The sequence below is a fragment of the Hyperoodon ampullatus genome (genome assembly GCF_949752795.1).
Source record: "Hyperoodon ampullatus genome assembly, chromosome: 13".
Lineage (NCBI taxonomy): Eukaryota > Metazoa > Chordata > Mammalia > Artiodactyla > Ziphiidae > Hyperoodon > Hyperoodon ampullatus.
In genome coordinates, this window is record NC_136926.1 from 38593938 (window position 1) to 38617262 (window position 23325).

General features: G+C 37.6%; 1 protein-coding gene across 2 annotated transcripts in view; it reads right to left on the reverse strand.

Moving 5' to 3' along the window:
- USP14 (ubiquitin specific peptidase 14) overlaps positions 1 to 12674 on the reverse strand; it is a 40606-nt gene extending 27932 nt beyond the window's left edge. Inside the window, exons 1-4 of one of the 2 annotated variants that reach the window (XM_079718020.1) lie at positions 12559 to 12674; positions 10405 to 10437; positions 3116 to 3220; positions 2280 to 2383 (exon numbers count right to left, since the gene is read on the reverse strand). In XM_079718020.1, coding sequence (XP_079574146.1) covers positions 2280 to 2383; positions 3116 to 3220; positions 10405 to 10437; positions 12559 to 12642 — 326 coding nt within the window. In that variant the 5' untranslated portion in view covers positions 12643 to 12674. The remainder of the gene's footprint in view (positions 1 to 2279; positions 2384 to 3115; positions 3221 to 10404; positions 10438 to 12558) is intronic. The other variant, XM_079718021.1, reaches the window with a different exon arrangement.
- Between the last annotated feature and the right edge of the window lie 10651 nt (positions 12675 to 23325).

Here is a 23325-nt window from a genome sequence, read left to right on the forward strand (position 1 = left end):
TCTGTCTTGTGCACTGGCAGTATATTAGTGGCAATCTAGGCAACTTCATGTAAATACCTGACAAGTGTTCACTTCAGAAAAATTCAGAAAACCTTCAGTTACTCTCAGGTTTCTGCATGTCCCTTCTCTCTCCTCTCTACTGCTCAATTTTATCAAAGCATTTCATAAGCCAGTAGGGGAGAAAAAAATACACAGCATTCATAAAGCTGTCTAAGAATCCAAACTGCAGTTCAGAATTCCACCACATATTAATAACTGGCAATGTATGAATCAAAATAGATGTAATAAATTTAGTCAGAATTAAATTACATATTTTTTAAAGTTACACATTTATACTCACTGAAGAGAAGGGACCCTCAGTTTATAGACTATTTGATATGTTCTCAAAACATGGATAACTGTTTACTGTTTACTTTTGTAAATACAATAGTATAAAAACAAAGTTCTATTTCTTTTAAAAACCATTACTCACTGGTATAAGGATAAACATACAACATATGTGTTTCTAGACTAGAATTGAGAATCCAATCTTACTTATTATTACATACATTATGGTCAATTAATTTTCAAAAAAGGTGCTAAGACACTTCAACAGGAAAGACTAGTCTTCTCAACAAATGGTACTAAAAGAACTAGACATCTGCATGCAAAAGAATGGGGAAAACTACCTCCCACCATACAAAAAAATCACCTAAAAATGGATCATAGACCTAAATTTAAGAGCTAAAACTATATAACTCTTAAAAAAAAATTTATGACCTAAAAATTAGGCAATGGTTTCTTACATATGACACCAAAAAAAAAAAAGAAAAAAAAAATTCAACTACATCAAAATTTAAAATTTCTGTGCTACAAGAATGCGGTCAAGAAAGTGAAAAGACAACTCACAAAATGGAAGAAAATATTCGCAAATTACCTGAAAAAGGACTTGTACCCAGAATATATGAAGAACACTTACAACTGAATAATAAAAAGACAAACCATTTAAAGCATAGGAAAAGGATGTGATCAGACATTTCTACAAAGATATACAAATGGCCAATAAGCACATGAAAAGATGCTCAACATCATTAGTCACTAGGTAAATACAAATGAGAGCCATAATGAGATACCATTTCACCCTTAGGATGGCTGATTTAATCAAAGACAGAGTCCCAAGATGGCAGCCACCGTGAAGATGACTGCATAGATGTCAATGTTACATCTGAAGATCAACAAAAGATAAATGTGCACAGAATACAAGTAGAATCACACAGTTAAAGGAAGAAACAGAATTAAAAAAGAAACAGCTCCGAAATTTAGGAGATGCTTGTGAGGATATCACACTTGCAGATGACAACTGCTTAATGCTATCTCATCAGATTAGTGATGTTTTCATTAACCATTCTCAAGAAGAAACATCAAGAAATGTTAGAAGCAAAGAAAAATTTCCAAAAAGAAATTGATACCTTAGAATCCAGAGTGGAATCAATTCAGCAGGTGTTAGCAGATGTGGAAGTTCAGTTATATGCAAAATTGGAGAACAACATAAACCTTGAAGCAGGAGAAAGCTAAACATTTTACAATACTTTTAAAATGTTGCTCAACACAGGTTACCATGTGACCAAGCAATCCACTCATAATCAAGAGAAATGAAAACAACTCATCTGCACAAAAACTTGTGCTTGAGTGTTCATAGCAGCATTATTCATAATAGCTAAAGTGTGGAAACAATCCAAATGTCCATCAACTGATGAATGGATAAACAAAACATAGTATATCCATACAATGGAATATTATTCATCCATACGAAGGAATGAAGTATTGAATCATGCTACAACATGGATGAACCTAGAAAACATTATGCTAAGTAAAAGAAGCCAGTCAACAAAAAGACCACGTACTGTATGATCCCATTAATATGAAATGTCCAGAATAGGCAAATCTGTAAGACAAAAAGTAGATTAATGGTTGCCTAGGGCTGGAGGTGGGAAAGGTATAAGGAGTGACTGCTAATGAGTATGAGGTTTCTTCTGGGGGGGGCAGGGGAATATTCTGAAATTAGATCGTGGTGATGGTTGCACAACCTCGTGAATATAATAAAGACCATCTAATTGAACACGTTAAAAGGGTGAATTGTACGATAAATGGATTATATCACGATAAAGCTGCTAAATATATATATATATATATGTATACACACACATACACACACACACACACATATACGTAAAACAACACTATTCATCCAAACCTCCGTTACCCAAAAAAGACATAAAACAATCTCTCTTCTGTCTTACCTTTTAAGGGCATCTTTGAGTTCAGGTACAGAACGAATACACTGAACTGTAGCATTCATGTAACAAGTGTTACCAAGGTTTGTCAATCCACATGGTAATTCCATCTGATAAGGAAAAGGATTAAATCATTTTTATAAGATGATACAGCATATATAAATCACTAAACACATTGAAGCAAATACAATTTACCAACTCATACCAATTTATTCTACCTTAACAATGTTTTATTTCCCTAACAAAAAATTTTACTTGCATCATGCGGACAATCATCCTGTTTTAATTCTCTTCTTAAAAATAATAAGAAAACAATCATATCAGTTCTGCCTCATCTGCAGGTTTATCACTGGAAAAGGGTAACAAAATATATACAGAAACACTTCAAAAAAATGAATGGTACTATATAAATGCTGGGTAGTAAAAATAATAATAATATTTGAAAAGTGTGTGTTGACCAGTTTCTAAACCAACACTGCATTTAAATTAAGGATAAATTGTATATTTTCAACATGGAAGGTTTTAACAATTTAAATATCCCAGCATTTAAACTATTTAACTTCTTTGAGCCTGTTTTCCCATAAAATAATAGTAAACATTTAAATAGCACTATCTGCCAGACACATATTTATTACAGATATTCACTGACTTTATAATGAGTTATTCAATTAAAAAAGGATTCCTTGAGCCAATTTCAAAGATAAAACTTTTATTTACTGCTAATAACATACATCTTAATATTGATTAAATCTTTAAAACATGTAGATGCTTTCTGAAAGGCATCTTACTAACGGTACTTCTTAAAAGTAGCGATCAAATATATAAAATGTGGTATGTCTTACAGCAGATGCTAACTGTTCTTCTGTCATGTCTTCTACGAAGACGGTTTTAGCTGAGGGTTCCTCAGGAAGAGCATCTGCTGACCCCATCATTAGTAAAGTCATTCCCTGTTTAAAAAAAATTAATTTCATGAAAATGCTAAAAAGTTGATCACGTTTATGTGCAATGAAAGAAGCCAGACACAGAAAAACACATGTTGCATGCTTCTATTTGCTACAAAAGGTAAATCTAGAGAGACACAAAGTAGATTAGTGGTTGCTAGAACTGAAGGTGGGAATAGGGAGTGTCTTTAAATGGGAACTCATTTCTTTCTGGGGTGATGAAAATATTCCAAAATGAGACTGTGGTGAAGGTTACACAACTCTGTAAATACATTAAAGATCACTGAACTGTTAAAAAAAAAAAAAAGTACTAGGGTGGCTGCCTCAGGCCACAGGTCACCTGCTTATCTGAAAAGGGGTATAAAGAAACTTCTTAGAATAGTGGAACTTCTTTATCTTGACTGTGGTGGTGGTTTCATGACTGTATAAAGTTAAACAAATCCATCAAACTCTTACACTAAAGTAGGTGAATCTTACTCTCTATATACTATACGTCAATAAAGCTAATGGAAAAAACACGGTCACAAAGAAAGCTGAGAATGTTTTCAATATTGGAAAGGAGAGAATTCTTCAAATGATCATTAATATTTAGTGGCATCATTTCTCCCCATAACACACTAAGCACTGATAAGATTCTTTCTATGAAAGTCTATTGTGAAATGTAACCATTATTTACATTTGAATAGAAATATTTTGAAAGCATTGAAATCTCCATTATTAGAAAATATCAAACCAAACATATAAATTAGTTCAAAGTATCTAATTTTATAATTCTACACATTATTAACTTAAGGGAATACTTATATTCAGTACAGGTACACCATTCCATACAATAGAAGAACAATGGAGACACTGTCACCCTAAGTCTCATAATCCTGAAATGTGAACATCTTATTCAATATCTTTCTGGAAGACACAAACATCTGAGACAAAGACAGAGGGTAGAGAGGTTTAAAAGAAAAAAAAAGGCCAGAAGGAGAGTTTTTTTTAAAAAAGGACAATAAAATAAAAATATCTAGACAAAGATTAAAATTAGTAAAGTCACCAAACTTATAGTCTTATGAGTACCTATGTTCAAATCCAACAATCTTCATTCTATCACCTATTATTTTTACTTAAACTTTCTATAAGATAATAGCAAAGCAGTACTAAGCTATCACTAAGAATCTTTTTTAAAAGACAACTGTCGGGCTTTCCTGGTGGCGCAGTGGTTAAGAATCTGCCTGCCAATGCAGGGGACAAGGATTCGAGCCCCAGTCTGGGAAGATCCCACATGCCCCGGAGCAACCAACACTGTGTGCCACAACTACTGAGCCTGTGCTCTAGAGCCTGTAAGCCACAACTACTGAGCCCGTGTGTCGCAACTAAAGAAGCCCGTGTGCCTAGAGTCTGTGCTCCGCAACGAGAAGCCACCGCAGTGAGAAGCCCGCGCACCACAACGAAGAGTAGCCCCCACTTACCACAACTACAGAAAAGCCCACACGCAGCAACGAAAACCCAACACAGCCAAAAATAAAATAAATAAAATAAATACATTTATTAAAAAAAAAAAGACAACTGTCTCAGGAAAACCAAATATCTGAGGAATATACTAGCAACAGTCAGTTAGAAAATACAATGGAAAAGAAAGAATACCAACAAATATCTAAGAGTAAACATAACAAGAAATATGTAATACTTTAATAAGAAAACTATAAAGCTTTACTTAGGGATATTAAAAAACACCTAAAGAAACTGAAGGACATGAAAGATTTCTGGAATAGAAATATTATGTAAAGATGTGATTCCAAACTATCATATAAATTTAACTAAACTCATTTCTGAAACTTTACAAAATGTTTCATTCATGTAGCAAATTCATACCCATGACAACAGCTAAGAAATTTCTGAAAAAGAAGACTAAAAACAACAATATCTTTGAAATTATTAAGAATATAGATTACAAAATGAAGAATGTTGAGGACAATAATTTAGAAAAAAAATACTCTGAGTTCTCCACCTCATGACATGCCACACCCAAAATGAATTACAAACTGAAGATTTAAATGTAAATAAAATGAAACAAATAATTACAAAACATTTATTTTCTAAAAAATCTTACTGTTTTTGGAAGATTTTCTAAAATTGACATAAAAGGTGAAAGGACTCATGTCTCTAGTCTCTAACTATATAAATCTTAAAAACTTGCCTATTACCACAATCAAAATTTTAAAGGACAAACTTAAAAAAAATCGCTATATTAGATAGTGGGAAGCAGCCGCAGAACACAGGGAGATCAGCTCGGTGCTTTGTGACCGCCTGGAGGGGTGGGATAGGGAGGGTGGGAGGGAGGGAGACGCAATAGGGAAGGGATGTGGGAACAGATGTGTATGTATGACTGATTCACTTTGTTATAAAGCAGAAACTAATAATAAAAAAAAAAAATCGCTATATATAAGCACAATAGAAAAATGGGCAATAGAGATAAGTAGAAAGTCAACAAAAAAGGCTTAAAATTAAATTAAATATGCTTCCACCTTAAGAAGCTAGCAGAAGTATATATTAAAATCAAAGTAAAAGGAGGAAATGAAGCAAAGAGGGGAAATCAATAAAATAATAAATGAACAAGCAAAAGTTAATTCTTTGGACTGGGGAGAAAAAAAATCAATGAAACTTTACAACCTCTGCCTAGATGATAAAGACAATAAGCAAGAAGTCACAATTTGCCAATACGGGGGCTGGGGGAGGGGTGGAACGACAGAACTACAGATTCTAGAACCTGTAGGATATCCTGTAAGAGTGTAGTATGACAATCAATCCAACAATTTAAACTAAACAGACCAATTCCTTAAAAGACACTACCAAAACCGGTGTAAAGAAAATATAACATCTGAATAATCCTACATTTATTAAAGACTCTAAATTCTGAATTAAAAACGTCTTTCCACCAAGAAAGCTCCAAGCCCAGAGAACTTCACTAGAGAATTCTATGAGACACTAATGTGTGTGTGTGTGTGTGTGTGTGCGTGTGTGTGTGTGTATAAACTCTTTCAGAAAAGAGGAGAGGTATGAATGCTTCATAACTCATTTTATACAGTCAGCATTACACTGATAGCAAAAATCAAATAAAGACAGTTCAAGAAAACTACAAACCATCTCTCTCACAAAAAGAGACACAAAAATACTTAACAAAGTACTACCAATAGAATCCACATTATATAAAAAGGAAAATATATAAGTGGTTTACTATTTCGAAAAAAGCAGTGTAGTTCATCACATCGAGATTAAAGGATTTAAAAAGAAAAATCATTTCAATATATATAGAAAAAGTATTTGCCAAAACTCAACTCCCATTCATAACTCTCAGCAAACTAGAAATAGAAGAGAACTTTCCTCAATCTGATGAACATCTGTAAAAAACCTGTAAAACACCTGTAAAAAAGGGACCAAAATTCTACAATGGGCAAAACTACGCTATATATATGTGTAACTGTAGTCTCAAAAAAGAGGAAAGAGAAGGACAGACAGAAAAAATATCTAAAGAAATAGCTAAAGATTTTCTAAATTTAATAAAAACTATAAACACACAGATCCAAGAGGTTTAAGCAGAATAAACATAAAGAAAACCTGACCAAAACAAACTGCTGAAAACCAATAATGAGAAAAATTTCAAAAGCACCCAGGGAAAAAAGGACACATTACATGCAGAGGAACAATGATAAGAATGACAGCAACTGTACAAATGAGAAGACACCTTTCAAGTATTGAAAGAGTGTTAATCTAGAATTTAATACCAATCAAAAATGTTTTTCAAAAATGAAATGAAAGCAAGAGCTTTTCAGAAAAACAAAAGCAGAGAAAACACATAGATAGGCTCTGCAAAAAATGTAAAAAGGAAGTTCTTCAGGCAGAAGAAAATGGTATCAGATGGCAATTTGGATCTGGATCCAAAGGAAGAGCACCAGAAATGGTAAATATGGGTTTTCTACCTTTTTTAATCTCTTTAAAGGATAAATGACTATTTAAAGCAAAAGTAGCAATGTAGAAAGTAAAAATAATAGCAATGTAGTATGGAGTTTCTAACAGGTAGAAGTAAACTATATCTATGTATGACAACAGCACAAAGCAGGGAAATGGAAATACACTGTTGTAATAGTCTTATACTATGCCTGAAATCACTCGTTATAGATACATAATATAAACTCTACAACAGCAATTCAGAAACATCAAACATCATCATAGGACCCTTTATACCAACAGTTGGCAAACTTTTCCTATTAAAGGCCATATAATAAATATTTTAGAATTTCTGGGCCACATACCATCTTTGTTGCATATTCTTTGTTGTTTTCAACCCCACCCCTTTAAAAATATAAATATCATTCCTAACTTGCACGCCTTACAAAAACAGGCTGCAGGCCAGATTTGGCTTAGAGTTCCTGCTTCACATTTTTAAAAATTGAGAACTTCTGTTATGTAGGTCTTAGCCATGAATATTTACCATATTAGAAATTAAAACTGAGAAATTTTAATAATATTCATTCAAAAACAATAAACCCACTTAATGTTAAGGTAATTAACATTTTTATGAAAGATAATTATATTCTCAAAACAAAACTAGTGAAGACTGATATTGTTTTACATTTTTTCAAATGTCTTTAATGTTTGGCTTAAGAGAAAACAGTGGATTTTCATATTTGTTTCTGTATTCAATCTGCTGCAGTATCACGTCCCACAACCTCTGAAAAATTACTGTACATACATAATCAACAATAGAAAAGGCAAATAAAATCTTAATGTCAACATGAAAATACGTTTTTTAAATATGAAAACAGTTTTGATCTCAAGGATCCCTTGAAAGAGTCCTGGGTACTGCCTGGAGTTCCCGGGATACACTCAGAGAACTGCTACCCTAGAGAAATCATTAAAACTCTGGGGATGGAAGGGAGAATGGAAAATGACTGTTAATGAACACAGGGTTTCTTTTTGGATAATGATATGCTTTAAAACTAGACAGTGTTGATGGTTGCACAACTCTATGTATATAGCAGAACACACTGAAATGAACATTTTAGAGTGCTGAATTTCATAGTCAGTGAATTTTCTCAGAAAACTTATTATAAAAGCATAAATAACAAAACAAGAGATAAAGCAAAGCAGAGATAAACACAAAATTAAAAATAATCGAAAAGAAGGCAGCAAAAGAACAAATGAGACAGAAAACAAACAGCAAGATGGTAAATTAAACCCAAACATGTGGATAATAACATTGAACATAAGTGGTCTAAAGGTTCCAATTACAAAGTAGAGATTGTAAGACTGGATAAAAAAGCAAGACCCAAGTATATGCTAACCTAAGAAAATCCATTTTAAACAAAGACACAGATGTATTAAAAGCAAAAGGATGGGAAAATACATGAAATGCAAACAATAATTAAAAGAAATATGGCGTAGCTTTATTAAAATCAACGTAAAACTGAGAGCAAAGAATATTACCAAGGATAAAGAGGAACAGTTCCTTGTGATGAAAGGTCAATTCATCAAGATTTAACGATCCTATATATGCATGCACCTAATAACAGAACTTCAAAATACACAAAACAAAACTTATACAACTGAAAGGAGATATAATCAAATCCACAATAATAGTTGGAGATTACAACATGCTTGACAAAAGAAGTAGATAGGGCTTCCCTGGTGGCGCGGTGGTTAAGAATCCGCCTGCCAATGCAGAGGACACGGGTTCGAGCCCTGTTCCGGGAAGATCCCACATGCAGCAGAGCAACTAAGCCCGTGCGTCACAACTACTGAGCCTGTGCTCTAGAGCCTGTGAGCCACGACTACTGAAGCCCACGTGTCTAGAGCCTGTGCTCCGCAACAAGAGAAGCCACCACAATGAGAAGCCCGCGCACCGCAACAAAGAGTAGCCTCTGCTCACCGCAACTAGAGAAAGCCCGCACCCAGCAACGAAGACCCAACACAGCCAAAAATAAATAAATAAAATAATTCAAAAAAAAAGAAGGTAATGGGTTTGCTATTGCTACTTTTAAATGAATAATATGTTTAATTTCTCAGCCTTAATTTCTAATACAATAAATATCGATGTAACCCATGTATATGAAATTCTTTGGGGTTAAAAAATAATTTCTGAGAGTGTAAAGAGGTCACAAAGACCAAGAAATCTGAGAACTGCACATGCCAAAAATGCAAGGCTTAATTGTTAAAAATCAATGAGACTAGCCAGATTACCAGAATAAAAGAGAAAAATCATATGATCCTTTTAATAAGAAGCAGAAAAGCACTTAAAATCCAACAGCCATTCATAACTTAAAAGGTCTTAGTGAACTAGGAAATGACAAAGATGTCCGCTCCCACCACTTTCTATTCAACACTGTATTAGAAGTCCTAGCCAGTAAAGTAAGGCAAAAAAAGAAACAGCAGCCATAAAGACTGGAAAGGGAAAAGTAAAACTGCCTCTATTTGCAAAGAGCATGCTTACGTACATAGAAAATCCAATGGAATCTACAAAAAAACTACTGGAACTACAAAGTGAATTTGGCAAGGTCACAGGTTAAAAATAAACTGTATTTTTATAATCTAGCCATGAACACTGGAAAACAAATTTTTTTAAAGTATCATTAAATAGCCAAGAAATGTTAAGTTCCAGAATCTAACAAAAACCGTGCAAGCTCTCTATAGTGAAAAATTATAAAACTGAGCTAAGAGAAATGGAGAAGTACACCTTATTTAAGGATTTCAGTACTCAATACCTTTAAGATGTTCATTCTCCCCAAACTGAACTACAGATTCAATGCAACCTAAACAAAATTCCAGGAGTCCATTTGCTGGAGTTGACTAATTCTAAAATTATAAGGAAATGCAAAGGAGTTAAAATATTCGTGAGGAAACAGAAAAAGTTGGAGAACTTACATTATCTTATTTCAAGACTTATTATAAAGCTTTGGTAATCAAGACCATGTGGTACTAGTATAAGGTTAATCAAATATATCAATGAAACAAGAGTCCAAAAATAGACCAACAACTGATTTTCAAGAAAGACTCTGACTTAAATCAACGAGAAAAGGAAAATATTTTCAACAGGTAGTGCTGGAACAACTGGATATACAGACAGAAAAAAAGGCCTTTGGAATACATTTTGTGTAATAATTAGGGAACTGCATTATAACTAGTGTTCTTAAGATAATACTTACATTTTTTATTTTGATGTTTCCCCAATCATCATCCTGTTTGAAAGACAAATAATAAACATTTAACCACCCCCATATAATCCAAACATAATCTAAAAATCAACTAATTTTAGATTTCTACTTCAAAATAGACATTGTCTATATGCAGATTTTACTTAAAATTACTATAATCAAAAGTACTTTTTAAAAAACAAAAAACAAATGCAGTCCTAAAACTAGTGAGTCTAACAATTGTTCAAACTACGTAAGATACAATCTAAAAGACAGTAAACTTGGCAGCACCAAAAGTACTTAAAACACTTGACTGATGACAAATGACAGATGCTAATTTTTTGCATATTTGGAACCAGCAGAGCTAATAACTAGCATATGTTTGACAAGAATAAAGAATAACTTCAGAAATGAAATAAGGTCTACATAATTAGGGTGATTATATAATTAATCACCCAAATCAAGAGACTCTTGAGAATGAAAGTGCTACTAAAAATTATATCAGGAGAGTAAACAAGACTACCCAAGGCAAACTAACCCTTAATAGTATTTGCTGCGTCCACAAATGTTTCTCAAGTCCTACATTTCACATCTATGAATCAATTAACAAATCCTTTGACTTCGGTATGTTCAATTTAAATCAAGTTTTTTTTGAAATGCCATGATTGGTCCACAGATATTTTGGCAGCTAAAAGCCCTTCCCTTCAGAGGATAGTCAGTTCCATATCACTCCTTCCTTTTTACCGAAGGTACCAGGCACTCAATACACCTCCCTTTGGTGGTGCCACTATTTCTTTTTGGGCATCCTGCTTCAAAGTAGAACAGTAAGTTTCTAAATGCCCTTCTCAGTTTAAGGGCTATTACTGCTAATCATAAGGAATGATAACCATAAATGTCTCCTCAAATAATGCCTTCTCCTACTTATCCAAGGTCACACAAAGTTGGGAAATGAACCCAGATCTGCTTGACTTGAAAATGATATGTTCTTTTGGTGCCTTACTGTATGTTACTTAAGCCTCTCTGATGCTCAGTAAAATATGTAAAATACATTTACTTTCCTCATTTTTAATATACATACAGTTGAAAATTAAAGAAAACAAAAGCCTGGCACAGAATAAGTATTCAGTAAGTGGTAGCTATTAGTCATAGTTTCATTTAATTAGCATTTTTCTGTAATTCTCCACAGTATACCACCAGTACGCAGCTCAGCACAAATTACGTTACCAAGTTCACTAATGACCAAAAGCTCATACTGCAACTTGAGGGGAAATAATGTTTCTTCACCAATATCTGTTTTACGGCCCAGCTAACAAGTGTAGCCAATCCTTATCTCTAAAGTTAATTAGAGCTCTTTAGCATTTCACATCTAACTCTTGAAGAAAGTGTATTTTTAAAACTACACTTATACAGTATTACAAACAATAATAAAGAAAATACCTTCACATCTTTTCTGTGGCCCTTCATCAATGATACTGGTAAGCTTGGACTCTTAACTGTAATCAATGTGATCATTCCAAGGGAACTAATGGAAAACTTAAATTCCCTCTCTTTTAAACAAAAATTTCTTTCCTCCCATCTCCAGGCAGGTGTTAGATAGTGATTACTTCTAAGAGAAAGGGGCTCTTTTTAATGGTAGGATGCAAGAAAGGCCAAAGGAAAAATTAACAGTTTTCCAGTATTCCAGAAACAGGGCCTTAGTAAATTTGGTACATTCGTATGTATATACAAAAACACATTGTGTAGTAGCCTTTAAAAAATAAATTTACCATACTGTTCCATAGTTTTAACAGAGATAAAATTTCTAACCCCATAACTGAAAATTACTAAGGAAATACACATAGACTTTTTTAGTCTATACAAAATGAAATACTTTTAACGCACATTCATAAGAAAAAAATTCAAACACAGATAAATGGAAAGTGCCCCAGCCCCCTGACCCCCAGAGATAATCATTGATAAAATGCATTTTAAAATAAAAATTTTAAGGATGCTTTATAATATAGTGTTTTGAAATGGCTACAATGTTCCTTCCTTAAACTAACATGAATAAGAGTTTTAATACCACAGACTATACACTCTCACCAAATAAAAAATACCTTAAATGCTACATTTTCTGGTGCTAGTTATTTTCACTAGTACATAATGAAAATCTGGACTAAATTTTACCTTCAATGTTCCTCCTTTCACCATAACCTTCTGTCTGGCCGGCTGGACTCCAGTCAGTGCAAAAAGCTGAGCCTTGAACACCATCGGAGGTTCATCAGTATTCAGTTCTACACCTTCAAATTTCTCCTTTCCCCATTTCACAGTAACTGCAAACAAACCATAATTTTTTTTTTTAATTTACAAAATAACAAGACTTAAGATTTAGAAGATCCTTAGGGAACTATTAGGCTAGTTCTTAAAAGCCAAACTATGTCATTAATCTTTTTACACACCTAATGCCTACCAAATCAGGAGTGAAGTGAATGCAATAGATCTTGGATAAAATTTAACCGGATCTAATCCAACTTCTCATTTGATAAATAAGGAAATTGAGACTTAAAAGAAGCTGATTGATTAATGTCACAAAACTAGTCAGTAAATATTCAGGGCTTCTGAATCCTACTCCAATAATATCTGCAAAATATGACCACACTGAAACACTTCCCAGAATAAAGTTCACAGACTTCAGAATGTGTTTATTTAAACAATCATTAAAATCAGTTGAATATTACATACTGCTGAAGTAGAGAGGGGAAAGAAAGGCTAGAATATTTTGAAAAGAAAAAATATTCTTGGGAAAATAAAGCACACTGAAAACAGGTTAAGGAATATAGATCCTGGATTATAGGAAGAAAGGTGTGGAAGAACTGAAAGGTCTGCCTCCTGAGCAAGAGGTGGTCAAATATTAAGAAGAATCCAAAAATATAGCTAAATCATTAAAAATTATAGAAATCCTACTTCACAGCCATTCAGATGGCTACAACAACAAAACCACAGAAAATAACAAGTGTTGGCAGGGATGTGGGGAAACTGGAACGCTTGTGCATTGCTCTGGGAATATAAAAATGGTACCACCACTGTGACAGAACATATGGTGGTTCCTCAAAAATCAGGCATAGAATTACTACTATGTGATCCGGCAATTCCATTTCTAGGTATATACCCAAAAGTATGGCAACCAGGGAATCAAACTGATATTTGTATACTCATGTTCCTAGCAGCATTATTTCACAATAGCCTAGAAATGGGAGCAACCCAAGTGCCCATCAACAGTGGTATACACACGCAATGGATATTAATCAGCCTTAAAAAAATAATGAAATTCTGACACATTCTACCACATGGATGAACCTTGGAGACATTATGCTAAGTGACATAAGCCAGTCACAAAAGGACAAATACTGTATGATTCTACTTATGTGAGGTACCTAGAGTGGTCAAATTCCTAGAGACAGAAAGAAGAATGGGGGTTGCCAGGAGGCTGGGGGAAATGCAAACAGGGGTACAGAGTTTCAGTTTAGGACGGGAAGAATTTCCAGAGGTGGGTGGTGATGACGGCTGCACAGCGATGTGAATGCACTCAGTGTTAAAAACTGTGCACTTAAAATGTTTAAAACTACACTTTATGTTACATATATTTTACCACAATAAAAAATTTCAATCTCATAAAATAGCTAACTTTTGAAATATGTTAACATAAATAAACTAGGGAATTCCCTGGCGGTCCAGTGGTTAGGACTCCATGCTTTCACTGCCCAGGACCTGGTTTCAATCCCTGGTCAGGGAACTAAGATCCCACAAGCCATACAGCACAGCCAAAAATAAATAAATAAACAAACAAACAAACTCACTCATTCAAGGATGTACATAGTTTTTTCCACTGAAAAATTTATACCTACGCAAAATGAGAATCCCATAATTAATAGTTGTCTAATTTCTCTGATTACTAAAATCAGAATATAAAAAAGTGACCCTGACTCCAAATCCCTATTCTTTCACTAGTTCAATTAACGTGTTAGCGTTCATTCAGTGATAAGCCCAGTAACAAGGATTAGGGAGACTCTCTGCGAACTCACAGTTTAATAAAGGAGAGAGGAAAAAGGTTAAAATAATTAACAATACAATATAAATATTACAAATGCTAGAGGAGCACAGTGGAATGCTTTATGAGGGAGGAAGGATTCTCTGGAGAAAGTGTTAACTGTTGAGTTACCACTATCAACTTTGAGTCTCAAAGAAAAAAATCAGGTGTTAGCCAGAGAATAAGAATAAAAGCATTCCTGGAAAAGACACTCAAAAGCATAAAGCAGCATGGTGTCCTCTGAGATACAAGTAATTCCCAGAGTGAAGGGGAAGCAGCTGAAAAAGAAGAAACTAACCAAAGGTCAAGTCAGGGAAGATAACATAAGTCACGTTAAAACATACAGGTTTCAGGTTGTACAATATGTGCAGCCCCTGAAAGGTTTTCATAAAGGCCACTTTGGTCTGGTTTGAACATTAGAACACTCTAGCAGCAGCAGAGAAAATATTGGTTTGAAGGGGGAACGACTACAATCATTGAGACAAACCAGAAACATATAACAATAGTACAAACAAAAGAGAGAGGACTAAATCAAAACAGTATTAGAAATAATGAAGACGAATCTATCTGAAATTTATTTAGCTGTGTCACCATGGGCAAGTTAAACTTTTTGCTTACCCATAAACCAGGGGTTCCCAACCCCGGGGCCACGGACCATACTAGACCATGGCCTGTTAGGAACTGGGCCGCACAGCAGGAGGTGAGCAGCAGGTGAGGGAAAGAAGCTTCATCTGTATTTACAGCCGCTCCCCATGGCTTGCGTTACTGCGTGAGCTCCGCCTCCTGTTAGATCATCAGCAGCATTAGATTCTCATTGGAGCACGAATCCTACAGTGAACTGCGCAAGCAGGGATCTAGGTTGCTTGCTCCTTATGAGAATCTAACGCCTGATGATCTGAGGTGGAGCTGAGGCAGTGATGCTAGCGCTGGGGAGCGGCTGCAAATACAGATTATCATTAGCAGACAGATCTGACTGCACAGAGACCATAATAAATCAATTGCTTGCAGACTCATATCAAAACCCTATCAGTGAGTGGGAAGTGAAAACATGCTCAGGGCTCCCAATGATTGTGCATTATGGTGAGTTGTATAATTATTTCATTATATATTACAATGTAGTAATAATAGAAATAAAGTGCACAATAAATGTAATGTGCTTGAATCATCCCGAAACCATTCCCCCCAACCCCCCCACCCCGGGACTGTGGAAAAACTGTCTTCCACGACTGGTCTCTGGTGCCAAAAAGGTTGAGGACCGCTGCCATAAAGGAGAATTATACTAGTACCACGGGACTATGTTGAAAATTAAAACAAAGCAACATGTATAAAAAACATTAGCTTTGTACCAGACAAAAAAGTGTTCGCTAATTTTTACAGCGCTTAAACACATAAGTGTCTGGACGTTTAATTTTCTATCAAAACTTACGACAGTACTTAAGATGTTCTTGTTTTAATATAGGGCTTTTTGCAGAATCTGAAAATACAGATTCTCAATATGGAGATGTCAAAGGAAGAAACCTTCTAAATCTACTTCAATTCCCTCATTTTGGAAATGAGGAAAAGATCTGATTAAATATTTAAGATGGACCTCAATTTCTAAGATAGAAAGTTTGGTGAGTACAGGCATTTTTTGAGGGGAACAAACTACCTGTGTGTGGTTAAGTATTCGCATACACAGGTATTTACCGCCATTACTTAATTAATGCCACTTAAATTCTATATTGCATAAACATAAGATTTCAAGTACCATTCTATTGTTCCGTTGTTGTGGCCTTAGAAAAAGAGGTTGAGCAATCATTATTAAAGCATTTGGGGACACACAGTTTTGAGGGCATTAGCCTGCTGTGGCCTGGCAAAGCAATAAAGCTATTCTTTTATACTTCACCAAAAAACAAACAAAAAATCATTATTAAAGCATTCAAGATTCTAGAACATCAAGAATCCATGTCAAGTTTAAACATTATTCTTTTGTTTGATGTCATTCTTTGAAAACGCTGAATCTTCAATAAAGGAATTATGATAGAGTGTCAAGGATGGCCAATGAATCACACATCCATAGCCAACTGGAGCCACCACATACACTTTAGGGGCCATTTTGAATTACACTAGGAGACAGCAAGGTCCATTAACTCAGTAAAAACATGATCCCTGGCCAACACCTTGGAATGCCATCACGCAAAAAAAAACCCTGTCAAACGCCAATCAAAAGGAAATGATACCCGCGGACATTTGTATTCCTTTACCTCTCAAAGCTACCACTGTGCTTCGGACACAGAAACACAAAACAGTGTTTGATGAAATGAAAATGAAGCAAAAAGCTCGCAATCTGCCTGGGGATAAAACTGAAATTGGTACAAACGGGGTGGTGGCACCACCCTTGGTAAGCGAAGGGAGACTATGGAGGGAAACCCCCAGAACGACGAAGGAAGGAAGGCTTAACCTCACATCCCTGGTCCCTCCATCACTCCGTTACCGAGGCTTCCCTCCTGGCCGCTCCCTTCCACGGCTACGGCTACCACTGAAGAGGCCCAGGAAATGCCACTGCACCTCCAGCCTGGTCCCTGCTGCCCCAGGACACAACCTCACCCTACCCCGCACCCGAGGACAGAGACAGCACTATTCTGCAAAGTCATCACTCGGAGGGGCGGACGCTCGCTGCTTCCCCACCTCCCCACCTCCCCTCCGGCTCCCACCCCACCCACCCGGCGGCCCAGTAGGGGCACGGCTCCCTCGCGTAGCAGGGCCCGGAACTCGCAGGGAGAGAGAAAGGGGCCAGGGTCCCCTCCACGCCGCGGAATCCCCGCCCCGTGCTCAGCAGGGCGCCCGCCCTGCAGGCCAGGCCTACACAGAGGCCTAGCCCCGGGCGGGACTGTGGAGCACGGGACGAGGAGGGCGCTCACCGGAGTAGAGCGGCATGGCAGGGCGCGCTAGGAGGCTGCGGCGGCGCAGGAAGGCTGGACCTGGCAAGGGCGGCGAAAGGAAAGGGCCGTGAAGAAGCTGTGGCGGCGGCCGAGGCGGAGGCGCGGTGCTGGCGGCAGACACGGTGCGACGAGAGCCTCATTCAAACCGGCCACTGGCGATGACGCAGCAACACGCCGTCCGCCGCCCGAGCCACGGGGCGACTGTGGGGAGGAGGCGAGGCGGGGCCTGCGGGTAGAGAGACAAGGGAGGTGGGAGCGGCCGGGAGAGGCGGGGCGCCCGGGGCCCCTGCGCCTCACAGGTGCGCGCTTGCGCACTGCACCCCGTCTGCGCCCACCGGCTCCCAGCCCCGCCCCGCCCCGCCCCGCCCCGCCCGGCTGCAGACATAGTGGGAACCTAGTGTCCCAGCGGCAGCCTTTTAGGAGGTCGTTCACCACTGTTTCCAAACAGTGGGGCAGTACGAGCCGGGGCTTTATTCTCTCTGTTAATGTAGGCTGGAGAAAAGCCTTGCTCCGCCCCTCAACTTGGTCTACTTATTAATGAAAATGTCTAGCCCTCCCATTCAGGATTTTGCAACAAAAATAAACATCAAAATGATCTGAATATTTCAGAGATAGGTCTGTCTTGGTTGTATTACTGCTGTTTCTAACACCTGTTCGGACCCTAGGTTGGCTCTAGTAAAGGAGTAGATACAGCGCCCTTGACTGCCCCGTGGAAGTTACGTGCAGCCCTCCACTTAATTGTTTTGGACCTGTTTCCTCCGCCTGGTAAATGAGGAAGCTAGACTGGAAGGTTTCTGAGGCCTTTTTCAAACTCTAAATTGTCACGGCTGAGATCAGTTTAAAACTTTCTAGATGAGTTAGAAAGGAAATAGAACCTGTAAATGAACGAAGGAATTCCGAAAACGTGGAAATTAAAATTGAGGTGCTTTCTTGCCTAATATAGAGGTTTTATAATGATCACCTATACTGCAAAAGAGGAGTTGAAACTGTCCGTATTTCAAAATTAAATTGTCCATATTTTAAAACAGTACAGCCCATAGGAGAGTGAGTTTTATCAGTCTACATCAGGAGTCTTACTCACCCTTCACTACTTCATTATTCAAGGCCTATCATAAAAATATGATCCAAAATGTGACCAAAGTAACACAAAGATACACAGAAGGTTAAAGTAATATGTGTAATGTTAAGTGGAAAGAGTATATCGGATTTATTGAGTATATCGGATTTATGCAGTACATAAAACCATTGTTCATAGATTCAGACTTTTTTTTTTTTTTTTTTTTTTGCGGTATGCGGGCCTCTCACCGCTGTGGCCTCTCCCGTTGCGGAGCACAGGCTCCGGACGCGCAGGCCCAGCGGCCATGGCTCACGGGCCCAGCCGCTCTGCGGCACATGGGATCCTCCCGGACCGGGGCACGAACCCGTATCCCCTGCATCGGCAGGCGGACTCTCAACCACTGCGCCACCAGGGAGGCCCAGATTCAGACTTTTTAAAAAAAATTTTTAACATCTTTATTAGAGTATAATTGCTTTACAATGGTGTGTCAGTTTCTACTTTATAACAAAGTGAATCAGTTATACATATACATGTCCCCATACCTCTTCCCTCTTGCATCTCCCTCCCTCCCACCCTCCGTATCCCACCCCAGACTTCTTTTTTTAATTGAAGTATAGTTGATTTAAAAATTGTGTTAGGGACTTCCCTGATGGCGCAGTGATTAAGAATCCGCCTGACAATGCAGGGAACATGGGTTCGATCCCTGTTCTGGGAAGATCCCACATGCCGCAGAGCAACTAAGCCAGTGTGCCACAACTACTGAGTCTGCGCTCTAGAGCCTGCGTGCCACAACTACTGAGCCCACATGCCTAGAGCCTGTGCTCCGCAAAAAAGAGAAGCCACTGCAGTGAGAAGCCTGGGCACTGCAACAAAGAGTAGTCCCCGCTCGCCGCAACTAGAGAAAGACCACGTGCAGCAGCAAAGACCCAATGCAGCCAAAAATAAATAATATTAAAAAATAAAAGTTGTGTTAGTTTCAGGTGTACAGAAAAGTGATTCTATATGTATTCTATATTATATATATATATTCAGAATATATATATATATACACTTTTTCAGATTCTTTTCCAGTGTAGATTACAAGGTATTGAATATACTTCTCTGTACTATACAGTGAGGCCTTGTTGTTTATTTTATGAATAGTAGTATCTGTTGATCTCAAACTCCTAATTTTTCCCTCCCCCTACTTTCCCCTTTGGTAACCATATCTTTGTTTTCTATGTCTGAGTCTATTTCTGTTTTGTAAATATGTTCACTTGTATCATTTTTAAAGATTCCACTTATAAGTGATATCATGATATTTGTCTTTCTCTTACTTCACTTAGTATAATAATCTCTAGGTTCATCCATGTTGCTGCAAATGGCATTATTTCATTCTATGTTATGGCTGAGTAGTATTCCATTGTATATGTATGCCACATTTTCTTTATCCACTCATCCGTTGATGGATATATAGGTTGCTACCATGTCTTGGCTATTGTAAATAGTGCTGCTATGAACATGGTGCATGTATTATCTTTTTTCTCCAGATATATGCCCAGAAGTGGGATTGCGTGATCATACAGTAAGTCTATTTTTAGCTTTTTAAGGAACCTCCATACTGTTCTCCATAGACTGCACCAATTTACACTCCCACAAACAGTGCAGGAGGATTCTCTTTTCTTTACACCCTCTTTAGCATTTATTATTTGTAGAATTTTTGATGATGGTCATTCTGACCATCATGAGGGAATACCTCATTGTAGTTTTGATTTGCATTTCTCTAATAATTAGTGATGTTGAGCATCTTTTCATGTGCCTGTTGGCCATCTGCATGTCTTCTTTGGAGAAATGTCTATTTAGGTCTTTTGCCCATTTTTTGATTGAGTTGTATTTTTGATATTGAGCTGTATGAGCTCTTTATGTATTTTGGAAATTAATCCCTTGTCGGTAACATCATTTGCAAATATTTTCTCCCATTCTGTAGGTTTTCTTTGTGGTTTGTTTGTGGTTTCCTTGGCTGTGCAAAAGCTTTTACGTTTAATTAGGTCTCATTTATTTCCATTACTCTAGGAGACAGATCTAAAAAACTATTGCTGCGATTTATGTCAAAGAGCATTCTCCCTATGCTTTCCTTTAGGAGTTTTATAGTATCTGGTCTTGCATTTAGGTCTTTAATCCATTTTAAGTTTATTTATTTATTTATTTATTTATATTTATTTTTGGCTGCGTTGGGTCTTCGTTGCTGCACGCGGGCTTTCTTTAGTTGTGGCGAGTGGGGGCTACTCTTTGTTGTGGTACGCAGGCTTCTTATTGAGGTGGCTTCTCTTGTTGCAGAGCACGGGCTTTAGGTGCGCAGGCTCCAGCAGTTGTGGCTCGCAGGCTCTAGAACGCAGGCTCAGTAGTTGTGGTGCACAGGCTTTGTTGCTCCACAGCATGTGGGATCTTCCCGGACCAGGGCTCAAACCTGTGTCCCCTGCATTGGCAGGCGGATTCTTAACCACTGCGCCAGCAGTGAAGCCCCATTTTAAGTTTATTTTTGTGTATGGTGTTAGAGAATGTTCTAATTTTATTCTTTTACATGTAGCTATCCAGCTTTCCGAGCACCACTTCTTGAAGAGGATATCTTTTCTCCATTGTATATTCTTGCCTCCTCTGTCAAAGGTTAATTGACCGTAGGTGTGTGGGTTTATTTCTGGGCTCTGTTCTGTTCCATTGATCCATCTGTCTGTTTTTGTGCAATACTACACTGTTTTGTTTTGTTTTTGCGGTACGCGGGCCTCTCACTGTTGTGGCCTCTCCCGTTGTGGAGCACAGGCTCTGGACGCGCAGGCTCAGCGGCCATGGCTCACAGGCCCAGCCGCTCCGCGGCATGTGGGATCCTCCCGGACCGGGGCACGAACCCGTGTTCCCTGCATCGGCAGGTGGACTCTCAACCACCGCGCCACCAGGGAAGCCATTTTTACCTCTCTCTTTCTATTGGATGCCTTTTGTTTCTTTTTCTTCTCAGTTTGCTGTGGCTAGGATTTCCAATACTATGTTGAATAGAAGTGGTGAGAGTAGGCATCCTTGTCTTGTCCCAGAATTTAGCAGGAGGGCTTTCAGCTTTTCACCGTTGAGTATTTTGTTGGCTGTGAGTTTGTCATAAATAGCTTTTATTATGCTGAGATTTGTTCCCTCTATACCAAATTTGGTGAGTTTTTAATCATGAATGGATGTTGAATTTTTATCAAATGTTTTTTCTGCATCTATTGAGATGATCATGTGGTTTTTGTATTTTCTTTTGTTGATGTGCTGTAACTCATTGATTGATTTGTGTATACTGAACCATCCCTGTGACCCTGGGATGAATCCAGCTTGATTGGGGGTATGATCCTTTCCATGTGTTGTTGGATTTGGTTTGCGATTCAGACTTGTTTTGAATCTCATTATTACTAGCTGTGTAACCTCTAAGCCTCAGTTTCCTGATCTATAAAATGGAGATAAAATGTCTACATTATAGGATTGTTGCGAGGATGAAATAAGATCCTGTATAGAAGATACTTAGCACAGTGCATTGCACATAGTGTACAATAAATGGTAGCTATTACAGATTACACAATAAAAACTTGAGAGGGATTTTGTAGGGTGTGGCTCGAGTAGAGGAATATGGGTAGCTTTGTTCTCTATTTTCCAAATGTTCAGTAATGTAGTTCTATAAAATATATCTTTAAAAATATACTGGATAGGTCCTCAGTGGGAAACTCTTTGCTGCCCTGTGAAGTTGACAGTAAGGGAGGCCTAAAGATGGAAGGATGCCAGTGCTTATCATATACTGTCTCTCATTGCACCCTGTGCTTTCCCTCTAGTAACTTTCATCATATGCCTATTTCTTTAACGTCTGTATTCCCCCGACCAAACTATAAACAGGAATTGTGGCTATCTGGCAGGTACTCTGGAATTATTTGATGCTGTGAGAACTGGAATGTGAGAGAAAACTATTTTGAGCTTACTCGTTATATACTTGACCAGGGAGTCTTCTAGACTAACTTTGTTTTCAACACACACCCCCCCAACTTTTGGTACAACTAACTTCTAGCCTCATTGGGGGATCTGGGAATTTGAATTTAAGACAAATGGGGCACAGTGAAGATGTGGAACAGGGTTAGCTAGCACTGAAAGGAAGCATAAAAGGAAATTTGCATGGCTGGTCTCCCTGGACGTCAGCAAGAGTTGTAGATAGCAGCAACCTTGCCCCATGTCTCATACATTGCTAAGCCCTGGTCTACAGGTGTCTAATGGAGAGAATCTTCTGCTTAAGATTGACTTCTTTAAATAATGAATATATTGGTAATATCTTAACCTGCATGTTTATAAATAAATAAACAAGGTCTCCAAAAGGTGGCCAAATACCAGAAAGGTTTTTAGCTGGTGAACCACCTATGGTTTATTGCTTAGAATGCCCCCTCCTTATCTGGCCAACAGAAATCCTATGCATCTTTCAAGTCTCTATTTAATGCTAACTCCTTCATATAAACTTCAAGCCTACCTCTATAATTACCCCTTTCTTTCAAGTAGCAGCATCGTAGTTGTTTGCTCCTTTTATTCAACAAGTATGTATTGGGTGCAAGACACTCACTGTAGAAGCTGTGGGTACAAAGATGAATGAAACAAAGGCTCTCCCCTCCTAAGACTGAGAATCTACTAGGAATATTGAAATATGCACACATTAACTATATGCTTCTCTGAATTCATCAGAGCTCTTGGCTGTAAACAATAGAAACCTGAGAGAAGGAGTTAATTGGTAAGACAGGGTAAACTGACACAATCAATAGGAAAACCTGTGAAACAGGTCTAGCTAATGGATAGGAACCCAGTGACATGGGCAGTGGGAAACATAGGCCAGGTCATGCACAGAAACAGTCTGGCCA